Genomic DNA, 12,631 nt, shown 5'->3' on the forward strand with positions numbered 1-12,631 from the left:
GGCAGTGTTTCGAGCTTGACCGATGATGGTCCGGCTTGACCTGAATCGAGGTTGCGGAGTCTCGCTTCGATCGCTGCTGCCCGGATTTCAGCAGCACTAGGGGGTCAGCTAATACGTCGAGGACGAGTCACGATGGAAAAACGGACGACTTTGATTTCGCGCTGCACTCGTCAGCGGGTCACGAACCATTTGCAAGTGGAGATTTCCCGCGAAAGCGAAACTCACACCTTCCCTCTTGTATTGCCAGCCTTGAACCAAGGGTTCTTCTCATCCCATCTTTCTGTGGCCACCGTCTTCGCCCTCGTCTTGGCCATCCCTCTTCCAATCAATCTCGCCGTTTCCGCATCAATCGCCGCTTTCCGGGTCTCTCTATCCTCCTTGGTGATTTCTGTCCGTTTCAGCTCGTGATCCCCGTCATACGGGTACAAGCTAGCTGACTCACCCCTCCCACCATCCAGTCGACCGTTAGCCTGGCCCATATCCACATTGTTCTTCCGCCCGGCTTTGCGATTATAGTCGGTCTGTCGCCCTGAAAGATGGGACGCTTTGCCCTGGACGAGACCGCCAGCTGCGCTCGCTCGTCTTCGTGGAGCTCGAGCTTTCCGAGCGTCACTACCCGTCAGCTTTCATCCCACGTATCTACCTCCTCTGAGGGGTCTAAAGAAACCAGCTCACCCGGCTGTAACGCCACAGACGTATTCTGGGAAATCGCTTGAATCTGTATCTTCAGCATGCAGCCCTATGTCTGGAGAGGGCTGGATCGCTCACGCAGCCCCTCTCCGCCCATCTTGACGCTATCTTGTAGGCGTTGCCCGTCTGACCAGAAGCCTGGGTCTTAGCGTGCCGGCCCAGAGGACTGGACTGTGTGGCTTACCATCACCATAGTTGCCCCTCGCTTGCATACGAGCGACATCGGCCTTGATGTCGCGCATCAACTACCTCGTCAGCTGTAAACCCGAGATAACAGGGAGATACTCAGCTTACAGCCTGAAACTTCGGGCCATGGTTCATTTGCTGGCGGAGTCAGCGATCAATCGATACCGTTGGAGGGCTGAGTAGCTGACGCACCTCGATATGAGCCATCTAGAGTATGAGCCCACGGTCACCTAGAATCAGGTCTTAGATAGCTCACCTCGTGGCACATCACCGAGGTAATGTATGGTAAGCTGCCCCATCAGCTTTGAACACCGATCAATATCTAGAACATGGCGTACGGCAAGAAACGCCCGGTCGGGCCACGAAGAACCAGCTCAATACTCTTTGATATCAGCTGAGCGCCAGCGCAAACATACATCAGCTTACCTGCCCATGGTTCCAATTCCTACCTGCAAACTAATCATTCAGCTCGAGTCCCGTTTAAGTACAGGAAGAAGCGGGATGGTGAGCTCACGACCGTGTTGAACTCCGCTTCTTCCAGAGTCCCGACAAACATAAAGCGCTGCTCCATGATCTTCTTCATCTGCCATAATCAGTAAGCGTCAGACGAGGTACGGAAAGCTGCGGTAGCTGGTCTGGACGAGGCCGACATACCTGCGCAGCTATACCATCAGCTATCTCGTCCTCTCAGCCGCCTCAGTGTTCAATCACCTACCTACCGCTTTCAAGATCGCTTCGGCGTCCGCCTTGTCCTTCCGAGTCTTCAATGACCTGATGAAAGCGATGTACCTGAGGCTCAGCTGGGGTCCACACCCAGTGGAGAAGGCGTCAGGAAGCTACGCTGATGACTGGACTGACGGGTTTGGATTCGGCTCCCGCTCGTTCATCCGGCTACAGTGTCAGCTGCGATGATGTGCCGAGCGGTACAATGTGCATAACTCACAAGCCTGGTGCCTGCATCTCTGCTGGGAGTGGACTTTGGCCACGAACTTATGTGTTAGGTGATACAGTAGGACGAAAGGTGTTGGTGAACGCGGAACTTGGCCTTGAGCTTGAAACGCGTCCAGCGTCGTTACGTCATCGGTTTCATCGTTGCATCTGGCTGCACAGCCATGAGTCTGACCGTGGTGGCCTAGGGCAGGTGGGGTGGTACAGCCTTGGACATAGGCAGTAGAGGTCCTCGTAGCGCGTGACAGATTCGCCCTATAGCTCTACAACTATACCCCGCGGGCCCATGATCGCAAGTAACTCTCCTCTCTCCTTCCTCACTTGCCCTCCCCCGCGCCCTCTTTCCGCCTGATCACCTCGACATAATTCCCGGGGAACCACCCTGCCCTCCCATCCCTCGTTCTACCTCTCCACCAACCTCTCTCATCCTCACCCGGCCCGCCATTCCTCGCTTCCAGCACCGCCACGATCTCATCCCTCGCCAATCCCAACTCCCACTCCTCTGCCGCCTTGAACTCCCACTTTGCGCGCGCAAATGTCAATTTGGCCGGATCGAGGGGGACTCCATCGACCATCTGCGCCTGTCCCTGACTTGCAGCGAGTGCCGCCTGCTGTTCTTGTTGATGCCGGATAAGGAGCCGGACGAGGCGGGACATCAGGTACGGCAGTCCCACTGCCGACAGCAGGAAGAGGAGGAGCGGTTTTGACGATGGTCTCTTTTCGCCTTTTCCGCCTGATCCTTGGGGTCCGGATACGCCCCCGATGCCTTGCAGGCCGGAGGACCATTCGTTTGCCCATCCTACTTGGGGTCCAGCGCCGGTCTTTTGGCCTCGGAGCCACGCGACGATTCGCTTGCCTAGTCTGAGGACGCTGAAGACGCCGAGGACCTGGCCGAGGTATGATTTGACGGACCCGAGCTGGTCCGCTACGCCCACCATTGCGAAAAAGGAGGAGTGAGTCGCCATGTAGGTGGACTCGACGAGCTGGGCGAGAGAGGTGAAGGCGGTGACGAGGGACTCGATTATGGCGAAGGCCGGTGCCGTGGATTGTTGTAGGGAGGAGGTGAGGTTAGGCATACCCTGAAAGGTCAGCATACATCTCAGTCTTTCGCCCAGGTCTTTCATCGCCATGTCTTCCCCCATTCCTACTTGTGTCTTTCAGACACGGCGATGCCCCCTGCAGCGTCTGATTGATCTGCCGAGGACCCTCCATAGCCCGAGTACTCCACAGCTCTGATCACAGGAGTGAGAGGTGCCGGACTTACCTCTCCAGGCCCGCCCATGTTTCCCACTCCATATCCACCCATCCCATACCCTCCATACCCGCCCCCCATCCTGCTCATTCCCCCATATCCCCCGCTAAGACCTCCATACCCGCCATACCCACTCCCATACCCTCCGTAGCTTCCCACTCCACTACCATACCCTCCGTAGCCTGTCGATCCCATGCCCATCCGTGACTGATAGGGATTGGTCTGCATACTAGAGTAGGCTAGACTATCAGCTTACTCCCATAACATCCGCAAGTTTGGGAGGATTTCTGGGCAACTGTACTCACGCGAGCTCGTCAGAGCGCTACTCCCGAAATCTGTCGGTCTGTCCGGTATTCTAGGAGCCGCGCCTGAAGCTGTAGCCAGAGCACTACCACCGACCTCGACTGCGGTCGGGCTCGATGGATTGGGAAGTTTGGAGGAGGACGCGGTGGCGTTGGTCACTGCCGGGTCTGCCCACTTTGGTTTTGCCGGAGCTGAGGACATATTTTCTGGTGATTCCCTTGCGAGACGATTTTCAGTCTACTTCTCTCAAGGGAGGACGGTGTACGCGGGCGAGTCAGACGATTATAGAGGTGATATGGATGATGGAAGAAAGAGATAGGCAACGTCGGGCTGTCTGGTGGGAATAGCCGAGTTGCCTCCACCTTGCGCGCAACTCAAGCTCACAATCAACCATCCTTTATCTACCTTCACATCAGCACTCGCTATGTCTAGCATATCCTCGGATACTCAGTCCCCCTCGCTGACATGCCAGCAATGTCATCAGCCGCTCCTGCTTGACCCATCCTTCCAAAATCTCACTCCGGCGCAGTACACCCTAATCGCCTCTTCCCTTCCCTCTGCCGGCCCCTCTTCCGGCCTTCCATCCAGCTCCAAGCTCGCTCAGCTCCCACCGACCGCCAGGCCCGCCGCTGAGATATGGTCCAAAAAGCGGGGCAACCCCTCGGGCTCGGGCGTCGCGGAATCCTTCATCATGCTGGACCAGTCCCAGTCTCAGTCGCACGCGACTTCGCGGGCATCTTATCAGCCAACTTCGACATACACATCCTCAGCGGACGCGGGACCCTCTGCTCCACGACAAGGACTATCTTCTACGGAGCTCGCGGAGACACTCCATCGGCTCATCTCGTCCAAGACGCCCATATCTCATCCCATCTGCGTCGAGTGCATCACGCTCCTCCAGTCCGAACTGCAGACGGAGCTGGACGAGCTTCAGAAGGAGCGCGACGCGTATATCGCCTTCGAACAGGGAATACTACGGAATAGGGAGGTTGTACAAGGAGGCCGGAGCAAGACGGCCCAGAAGGAGAGGGAGAAGCATACGAAGGGGAAAGGGAAGGGACGTGCGATGGAGGAAGTCCAAGGGGTGGATGAGGGCTTAGGGGAATTCGATATGGAGGGCACGCAGGAGGAATGGGATATGCTCATTCGGAGGAAGAAGGAGCTCGCGGAGGAGGAGGAGAGGTTGATTGCGGAGCTGAAGAAGCGGGAGGGAGATCTGGAGGCGGTCAGAGAGGAAGAAGAGGGGGTTAGGCGGGACGAAGAAGAGGTTGATAGGGAAGAGCAGGAGTACGTCCCTTCTACAGTCAGTGACGGATTAAGCTAATCGGTAGCTTCCTACTCAACCACCATGCACTATCCACCCAGCTCCGACACCTCCAACAAGCCCTGTCATCCGCCGAAACCCATCTCCTTCTCTCCAAATCCCTACTGCAACACCTCGAATCCACCAATGTCTACAACGACGCCTTCCAAATCGGCTATGTTCCTCTGCCATCACGCACCGACTCTCCGTCTCTGTCTCACGTTGGCGGCTCGTCTAGCGGGTCAGGCTACGTCGGGACGATCAATGGGCTTCGGTTGGGCGGGAGGCCCGTTGTCGATTGGGACGAGATCAATGCAGCTTGGGGACTGGTCGCGCTTTGCGTGGATCGTGTGGCCGCTAGAGTCGGTTTCACATTTGCCAAGTGAGCTTCCCGAGTATAACCCGTCCTAAGGGAAGTAACATAAGCTGATTGAGTAGGTACAAGATCCAAGCGCTTGGCTCCAACTCGCTCATCTCGGAACTACCACCCTCCCGACAAACATACGAGCTCTACGCTTCGCCCGACCTCTCCGCCTTTTTACATAATCGTCGCTTCTCTACCGGCCTCATCTGCCTGCTCGACTGTATCCGCCAACTCGTCGAATTCGGACAAAAGAGCACACGAGGCTGGCCGGTCGGAAATCTCGAGATCCGGAAAGACCGGATATCTGGCTACTCTATCCGTCTGCCTGGGCTGGGAATGAGTATGGGGCTCAGTATGATGGGTCTGGGCGGGTCGGGCTCATCAGGGGATGATGGAGGTGGTAGAGAGGCGAAAGTCCGAGGTGCCGAGTTGAGCCCGGATGAGCATTGGACAAAGGCGTGCATTGCGGTCCTGAAGGTGTTGAAGCAGATTCTGATCGCGGAGAGTGAGGCGGAGAGGGGGAACGTGGCTGCGGCGGCGCCCACCGTGGAAGCGTCTCGAGCAGCTTGATCAGAGTACTCGAGATACCAGATAGCTCAATTGCATCCGGGGGTAGTCACCCAGTCTCGCAGAATTCCTCACTTCGGAAGCTTCCGAATGATCTGCGCTGTTTCAAGATCTGTTGCCGTAATGATGACGTCGGACGTCACATCCAGTGGCTTGCGTTGCAGTGTTATTTACGACTAGCGGCACCCAGTGCACGTCATAGCGGTCACTCGCTCTCTTCTTCGCTTCCCCTGCACACAGCGAGAGGAGTCGAGTCTCTTATAAGGAGAGCGCCTCCTCTTCGCCCCTTTCTCACCACTACTCTTCTGACGTGCAGTTACAAAATCAACATGCTCGGCCATCACCACCACCACCAAAAAGGAGCTGCTGCGCAGCGGCGGAGGGACCAGCTCCGCGCCAAGGGCCGTCTCAACTGGGACAGAAGCTCGCCCGAGCGTGGTCCGAAACAGCTGGCGATCAAGAACCGTCAGTTCTCTGTCACTCGTTGGACGTGCCCCAGGACGTAGTTGACTGGCAGACTTCATCGCTATGATTGGTGAATACGTCGGAACCGTCCTGTTCATGATCTTCGCTCTCGGAGGAACCAATGTCGCTCTTATTCCCAACACATCCATCACCGGCCAGACAGCCGCCGGCGAGCAGGACTCCACCGTCTCGACCGTCAACACCTCCAACCTCCTCTACATTGCGCTCTCGTTCGGTTTCTCCCTCGCTGTCAACGCATGGATCTTCTTCCGTGTCTCGGGCGGTCTCTTCAACCCGGCGGTATCTCTGGGTATGGCCCTCGTCGGCGCGCTGACCCCGACCCGGGCTGTCCTCTTGGCATTCGTCCAGATCCTCGGCGGTATGACCGGCGCGGCCATCATTGATGCTATCACTCCGGGCGCGTTGTAAGTCTTGCTTGTTTGGTTGCTCCGTGACTCCGCTGATTCTCAGAAACGTACGGACCCAGCTAGGAGGCGGTACCTCGGTCGTCCAAGGTCTCTTTATCGAGATGTTCCTCACCGCTCTCCTCATGCTGGCCATTCTCCTCCTTGCCGCCGAGAAGAACAAGGCAACCTTTATCGCTCCCATCGGTATCGGGCTCGCACTCTTCGTGGCGGAATTGCTCGGCGTGTACTACACCGGAGGTTCGCTCAACCCTGCCCGAAGTTTCGGACCCTGTGTCGTTCTCCGCCAATTCGAGAACTACCGTGAGTGTCTCTAGCCGTTGTCCGATGGCCTCCCAAGCAGAATCCCGGCTGACAGTACAGACTGGATCTACTGGGTCGGACCCGCTCTCGGTGCGATCATCGCTGCCGGCTTCTACAAGCTCCTCAAGTGGCTGCAGTACGAGACTGTCCTCGGTCCCGAGGATGGCGAGGCGCCCAAGCCCGCCGACAAGAAGGGCAAGAAGGACGTCGCAGCTCTCGGTACTGCCGGCGGGGACGGTGAGCCCGGTCGCATGGTGGACGAGGAGAAGGCCATCGACAATTCAGGCACTATGGCTGTATCTGGTCCGGGTCTGGGGGATCTGCACACCGAGGCGGCTCAGGATGGAGGAGTGAGTTTTTGGTTAAGTCTACTCCCCATCGAGCTCAGCTGATACACCGGTAGATCTTCGACGCCAACCATGGAGGCCATGATTCGGAGGACCAGCTCAACCGTATCGAATCGATGCTCCAGCGCATCTTGCCGATGCTGTCGCAGGAGACTCTTCACGGCGTCGATTCGCACGGCGACCTCCCGCGCCACAACAACTACAAGGACTACCCAGAGAAGGAGTATCGTCAGGACAGGGAAAGAGAGTATCGTCAGGATAGAGACAGGGAGCATCGGCAGAGCGGAGAGAGGGAGCATCGCCAGGATAGGGACCGGTCTCAGGCTACTCCAGCGGCTGCGCCCATCGACCCGCCTTCCCAGCGCCGTACGGTCGCCAACCCTCTCGTGGCCCACACCATCCCCCTCGATGACCCTCGGTACAGCGCCGCTACCATCATCGACGCCAAGGGTAACTCGAAGCCGGTCTACAAGAAGTAAACGGTACTTTGGCTCGCAAAATCTCATATTCTTTCACCTTATAATAGCGCGTAGTATACACGATAACTGGTTCGGGTTGTAATACATATACACGATGACGACCGGAATTTGTAGCTTAGCCCATGCACACGGTATATGGCACGTGACGACAGTCATATACTGGCGGCTTGCAAGTGACAAAGCTCTGAAGACACGACCTCCTCCTCCTCCTCGCCGATGACGCACAGGCCAGAGCTCAGAGACAGTCTCCACAGGGACCCGCGGCCTGCACTGCGTCGGCCCCGGCGAGCAGCGGAATGGGCCTCAATGTGGCCTGCTAGCCGCCAGAAGCCGCGGCAGCGTCGCAGCGGCTCAGCATTCTCTAGCATTCTGGACTGCGCCTCTGTGCACGCGCTCGCGCTCGCTCGCGCTAAATCCTGCTAAATCTAGCAACGAGATCTGAGACAAGGCACGGTGCCTGACGGTGCCTGAGAAGGTTTCTGGGGTTATTACGAAACAATGACGTCGTGAAGCTTTGTGGAGTCCGCCGATCCGCGATGAAAGGCCTCGATGAATGCAAAAAAGTCGGGTGATGGGAGTGTGATGGGATCTGCGAGTACCAAAGCCGCGGGGATGATGGTCAGGAACGGGTATGTCACCCTCGTCATGGATCGTCAGCGCGGCGGCTAGACGATGGGAATCTCAGGGAAAGGGGTAGGAGGGACAGGAGCTGACAGAGGCCAAGAAAAGGAGGATGAGGATCACGAGTACCAGAGGTGCGGCATCCCGACTATATAAACCCATCGCAGTCCTCTCCTTTCCGCCCATCCGATCCTTTCTTCTTCTACCTGACCTTCCCCCTACTTATCACTGCAACTATGCTCGGTCAGCGACGGAATGCCGACCTTCCCGCCGATGGGACGGCTGCGGCTCACCGCAAGTCTATGCTCCGCGCAAGAGGACGTCTCAACTGGGACAACAACCCCGCTCAGCGAGGTCCGAAGCAGCTCGCGCTGAAGAACCGTACGTCCCTCTTTTAATGTCCCTCTCCCGATCACGAAGTGGCGTGTCGCTGACGTTCAGACTTCATCGCTATGATCGGAGAATACGTCGGGACTGTGCTCTTCATGATCTTCGCTTTGGGCGGAACCAACGTCGCCCTCATCCCCAGCACCTCCATCACTGGCGAGACCGCCGCCGGACAAGACAACTCGGCTGTGTCTACCGTCAACACCTCCAACCTCCTGTACATCGCACTGTCCTTCGGTTTCTCCCTCGCCGTGAACGCCTGGATCTTCTTCCGAGTCTCCGGTGGGCTCTTCAACCCCGCCGTGTCACTCGGTATGATGCTTGTCGGCGCCTTGACACCGGTCCGCGCTGCACTGCTCGCCTTTGTCCAGGTCCTCGGCGGTATCACCGGAGCTGCCATTATTGACGCCATCACTCCCGGCACTTTGTAAGTCTAGATCCGACGTGCTCGTTTGGCAACAGTTGCTGATTTGCAGGAACGTCCGTACCCAGCTCGGTGGCGGGACGTCCGTCGCTCAAGGTCTCTTCATCGAAATGTTCCTCACGGCGCTCCTCATGCTCGCCATCCTCTTACTCGCCGCCGAGAAGAACAAGGCCACCTTCATCGCCCCTATCGGTATCGGACTCGCGCTCTTTGTCGCTGAGCTCCTCGGTGTCTACTATACTGGTGGATCGCTGAACCCGGCCAGGAGCTTTGGGCCGGCGGTTGTCTTGAGGACGTTCACCAACTACCGTGAGTCATATCCTCTCTACATAGCCCAGCGCCCAAGCTGACCATCAGACTGGATCTACTGGCTCGGCCCCGCTCTCGGAGCCATCATTGCCGCCGGGTTTTACAAGATGCTCAAGTGGCTGCAGTACGAGACTGTCCTCGGCCCCGAGGATGGCGAGGCACCGCGCCCCGCTGTGCTCGCTCTCGCTGCACCAGGTGGCATGATGGACGAGGAGAAGGCGATTGGATCCGGCGGTGACAACAACACCGCTGGCGGTATGCTTGCTGTCTCTGGACCGGGTCTTGGGGATCTGCACACTGAGCCCGCTATCACCGGTGGTGTAAGTGTCTATTCTTTCTTGAAGCTATGAGCTCTGGCTGACACGACCAGGTGTTCGACATCGAGCAGGGCCCGCCGGGCTTCGAGGACCAGCTCAACCGGATCGAAGCTATGCTGCTCCGCCTGAGCCAGCCCACCTCCCCCTCGCAGGATACTCTCCATGCTGTCGCCCCCGTCGACAAGCCTCAGACCGAGGCGCGCAGCCTTTCCACTGTAGCGCCCGTCGAGCCCCCATCTCAGTCACACTTGGTGGCAACCCCCGTCGTTGCGCACACCGTCCCACTTGATGACCCTCGGTACAGCGCTGCTACTGTCGTTGACGCCAACGGCCAGACTCCAGTTTACAGGTGATCGATCAGCTCCCCCCTTCCATAAGCTAAGCTCGTATAATTCAGTACCATATAATCGATTAAGGCCGCGACTCGTAATCGTAGTAAAGACTTCCCTATGTAGCTCTGTTTTATGCACACTATGGCGTGACCTTGTGTGAAATCAGACAAGTCAGTTCACACTCAACGAGGGTCCTGTAAAGGTCTGGACAGGAGCCTAGCCAGCCTACCTCAGGGTGATCCACACATCGGTGGCGAGTCAGCTCTGTCGCATATCTTGGCAGTCCGGGAGCTTGGGTGGGTCAGTAGATGAGCTGTCAGAATATCAGCTGCTCGAGCAGAACAGAGACCCACTGATACAACTCTGACATCCTCCTGATCATACTACTGTCTATCATACCTCCCAGCTCCTTCCTGTCCTAGCTGACCCGTCCCACCCTCTCCCACCCGACGCCATCCCAGACCTCAGCCCGCGACCTTCATCAAAGAACCTCATCCCCGCCTTATCCTTCTGCCGCTCAAAGTCCTCAGACCACGTCCTGCTCTCCGCGATCGTCGACGGCGTGTCGTCCCATCTATTCCCGCCAGAGCGCGCCGCCTGCGCTTTGGTCCGCGCAATAAGATCCAGCGCCCTTTGCCGTTCCGACGTTTCCCTCGATACACGGGCGGCACTCGCATCTGCGCGGCCGGCATCCGGGAGGGATTGCCGTGGTCGTGGTACGGATTTGGCAGAGGATGAAGCGAGGAGGGAGGATATTTGGGTAAGGGGGTCATGTCGTGCTTTCGAGCGCACGTCTTTCCGCTTATCTCGCGCTCGTCGAAAGTCTGCGTCCTCGCCAGTCTCCTTCTCCTCGTACCGCTTGAGATTGGGGTCGGTATACCAGGGCTTGGTCTCCTTCTCCGGGCGGCCGAGGTACATCGTCAAGAAATCGGCTTCTTGATCCTTCTTCTTCTTGGCTAGCTCTGCCAAGGTAGGCTGAGGACGCTCCTATGTTGTCAGCTGAGCTCTACGCTTCGGATTCTCACACGATCAGGCCTTGGCAACTCACATTCTTCTCCACATCCGCAAAGAGGTTGATATGTCCCGCACTCTCCCACACTCCACTCGCATCCTCCCCCTGCGCCCCATCATCCACCCACATATCATCCCTATCCACCCCACCTGTCCTCTTCGGCACTGCCGCCGTCACCGACGCCGACCCAGATCCTGACGCCTCCCCCTCTTTCCTTGCCCGCCGCCTCTCATCCCGCTTCGCACTCTCGCTCGGGAAATCAAAGTCCAGCCGTTCCTTCTGCTTCTTCTCCCTCTTTTCCTGCCGAGCCTTCTCCTTCCTGTGTTTCTCGACCAGCCGGCTGCTGGCTGCTGCGAGATCTGGAGCCGAGGATGTCGAGGGAAGATTCTCGTCCGCGGGGTCGAGGGGGGGAGAGGGGGACCGGAACGAGGGCGAACCAGCGCGTTTCCGCAGCTCGTTTAGACGTGATGAAGAGGCAGCCTCTATGCGCGCTTGCTCGATGGCGAGCTCGGCAGCGGCGGCTTTGGCTTCGTCCTCCCGGACTCGTTGCTTGTTCTTCTCATTGTAGGGGTGGTAGGATTTATGGCTGGGATTGTCAGCTGCCGGGTTCGGCTTGAATATAATGGGATTCTGTGAGCTTACTGTAAGATCTGAAGTCGAGGCATTGCTGATAGTCGAGGGGCACAAGGGGGCAGGGAGGTAAATGATAGCAGAGGAGGAAGGATGAACGCTGCGGCCGCCGCTGCTGCTGAAGTTGCGAGATTGGGTGGCGACTCAGATTGGCGAGCTAAGCGAGGACACGCTGGAGGATATCCTCAACCCTCTCAGCTTGAGTTGCAGCCTAAGAGAGATCCACATTAGACTCAAGCAGATACATAGCTCTCCCAGCAGCCTATTCTCGACTCTTCTTGCTCTTCTTCTTCTTCTCCACCCCCGCAAACAATGTATCTATCTCATCCTCCTCCTCTGCCTTTCGCTTCGGCTTCGCGTCCTCGCCTCCCGGCCCAGCCTCATCCCCTTTCTTGGCCATATACTCGCCTGCAGCAGCGGCCAATCTCGACCCCTTCCCTTTCGCAGCATCCTCCTTCTTCTGATGCGCAAAGTGGTGCTTGACACCGATGACCTCTTCCTTCCATTCGTCCGGCCGCCGAACGAGGAGCTGAAGGTTAAGCTTTTTAGCGAAGAAGCGGCCATACGTCGAGTTGGAAAGGGCCGTCGCGTGGGGCGTGAGAGATCGGGCGATCTTTTCCTACATAATATTAGCTAGTGTCCGTGCAAAGTGATGTGGGGAGGAATGGACTGACCTTCATGAACCCATCGGCATGATCCCAGATCGTGTCCCCTACTCGACTGCCCATCCGGTCCTCCACCAAGAACTTGTATCGGCCCATGAAGCCATTCATGAGCATTCGCTTGTACTTGCTCGGTACGGCCGACTGGGTGAGCACCGCGTCGAGGAAACGGGACGAGATGGGGCTGGTAGCGTAGCCCATGAGCGTGTTGGAGTCTTGCGCGAAGAGACTGGGCTGATCAGCGAAATCCCCTTTCTTCGTCCGAGGACACCGAAGAGTCGCAGAAGAGCGATGTAGATCAGCGA

General features: G+C 57.5%; 5 protein-coding genes across 5 annotated transcripts; 3 read left to right on the top strand and 2 right to left on the bottom strand.

The window, feature by feature from the left end:
• Positions 1 to 2,141: 2,141 nt before the first annotated feature.
• On the bottom strand, positions 2,142 to 3,580 carry MKK02DRAFT_43904 (putative peroxisomal membrane protein pex13; the record flags this gene model as incomplete). The annotated part of the gene is made up of 3 exons (XM_053092673.1): positions 2,142 to 2,903; positions 3,089 to 3,315; positions 3,382 to 3,580. The coding sequence occupies 3 exons, from the start codon at positions 3,578 to 3,580 to the stop codon at positions 2,142 to 2,144; spliced, it is 1,188 nt and encodes a 395-aa protein (XP_052945000.1).
• A 223-nt stretch (positions 3,581 to 3,803) lies between these two features.
• Positions 3,804 to 5,616, top strand: MKK02DRAFT_43905 (autophagy protein Apg6-domain-containing protein; the record flags this gene model as incomplete). Its single annotated transcript, XM_053092674.1, has 3 exons — positions 3,804 to 4,666; positions 4,711 to 5,064; positions 5,121 to 5,616. The coding sequence occupies 3 exons, from the start codon at positions 3,804 to 3,806 to the stop codon at positions 5,614 to 5,616; spliced, it is 1,713 nt and encodes a 570-aa protein (XP_052945001.1).
• A 513-nt stretch (positions 5,617 to 6,129) lies between these two features.
• Positions 6,130 to 7,198, top strand: MKK02DRAFT_26804 (aquaporin-like protein; the record flags this gene model as incomplete). Its single annotated transcript, XM_053087259.1, has 3 exons — positions 6,130 to 6,503; positions 6,550 to 6,806; positions 6,867 to 7,198. Coding segments are annotated over 3 exons (963 nt in total), but the record flags the coding sequence as incomplete, so codon positions are not given.
• Positions 7,199 to 8,687: 1,489 nt separating this feature from the next.
• Positions 8,688 to 9,723, top strand: MKK02DRAFT_24899 (aquaporin-like protein; the record flags this gene model as incomplete). The annotated part of the gene is made up of 3 exons (XM_053086951.1): positions 8,688 to 9,067; positions 9,117 to 9,373; positions 9,422 to 9,723. Coding segments are annotated over 3 exons (939 nt in total), but the record flags the coding sequence as incomplete, so codon positions are not given.
• Positions 9,724 to 10,415: 692 nt separating this feature from the next.
• MKK02DRAFT_43908 (uncharacterized protein) lies at positions 10,416 to 11,699 on the bottom strand (the record flags this gene model as incomplete). The annotated part of the gene is made up of 3 exons (XM_053092675.1): positions 10,416 to 11,009; positions 11,071 to 11,620; positions 11,677 to 11,699. 3 exons carry the CDS (start codon positions 11,697 to 11,699, stop codon positions 10,416 to 10,418), a joined length of 1,167 nt encoding a protein of 388 aa, XP_052945004.1.
• Positions 11,700 to 12,631: the final 932 nt, after the last annotated feature.

This window comes from Dioszegia hungarica (genome assembly GCF_025882075.1).
Source record: "Dioszegia hungarica strain PDD-24b-2 chromosome Unknown MKK02contig_8, whole genome shotgun sequence".
Lineage (NCBI taxonomy): Eukaryota > Fungi > Basidiomycota > Tremellomycetes > Tremellales > Bulleribasidiaceae > Dioszegia > Dioszegia hungarica.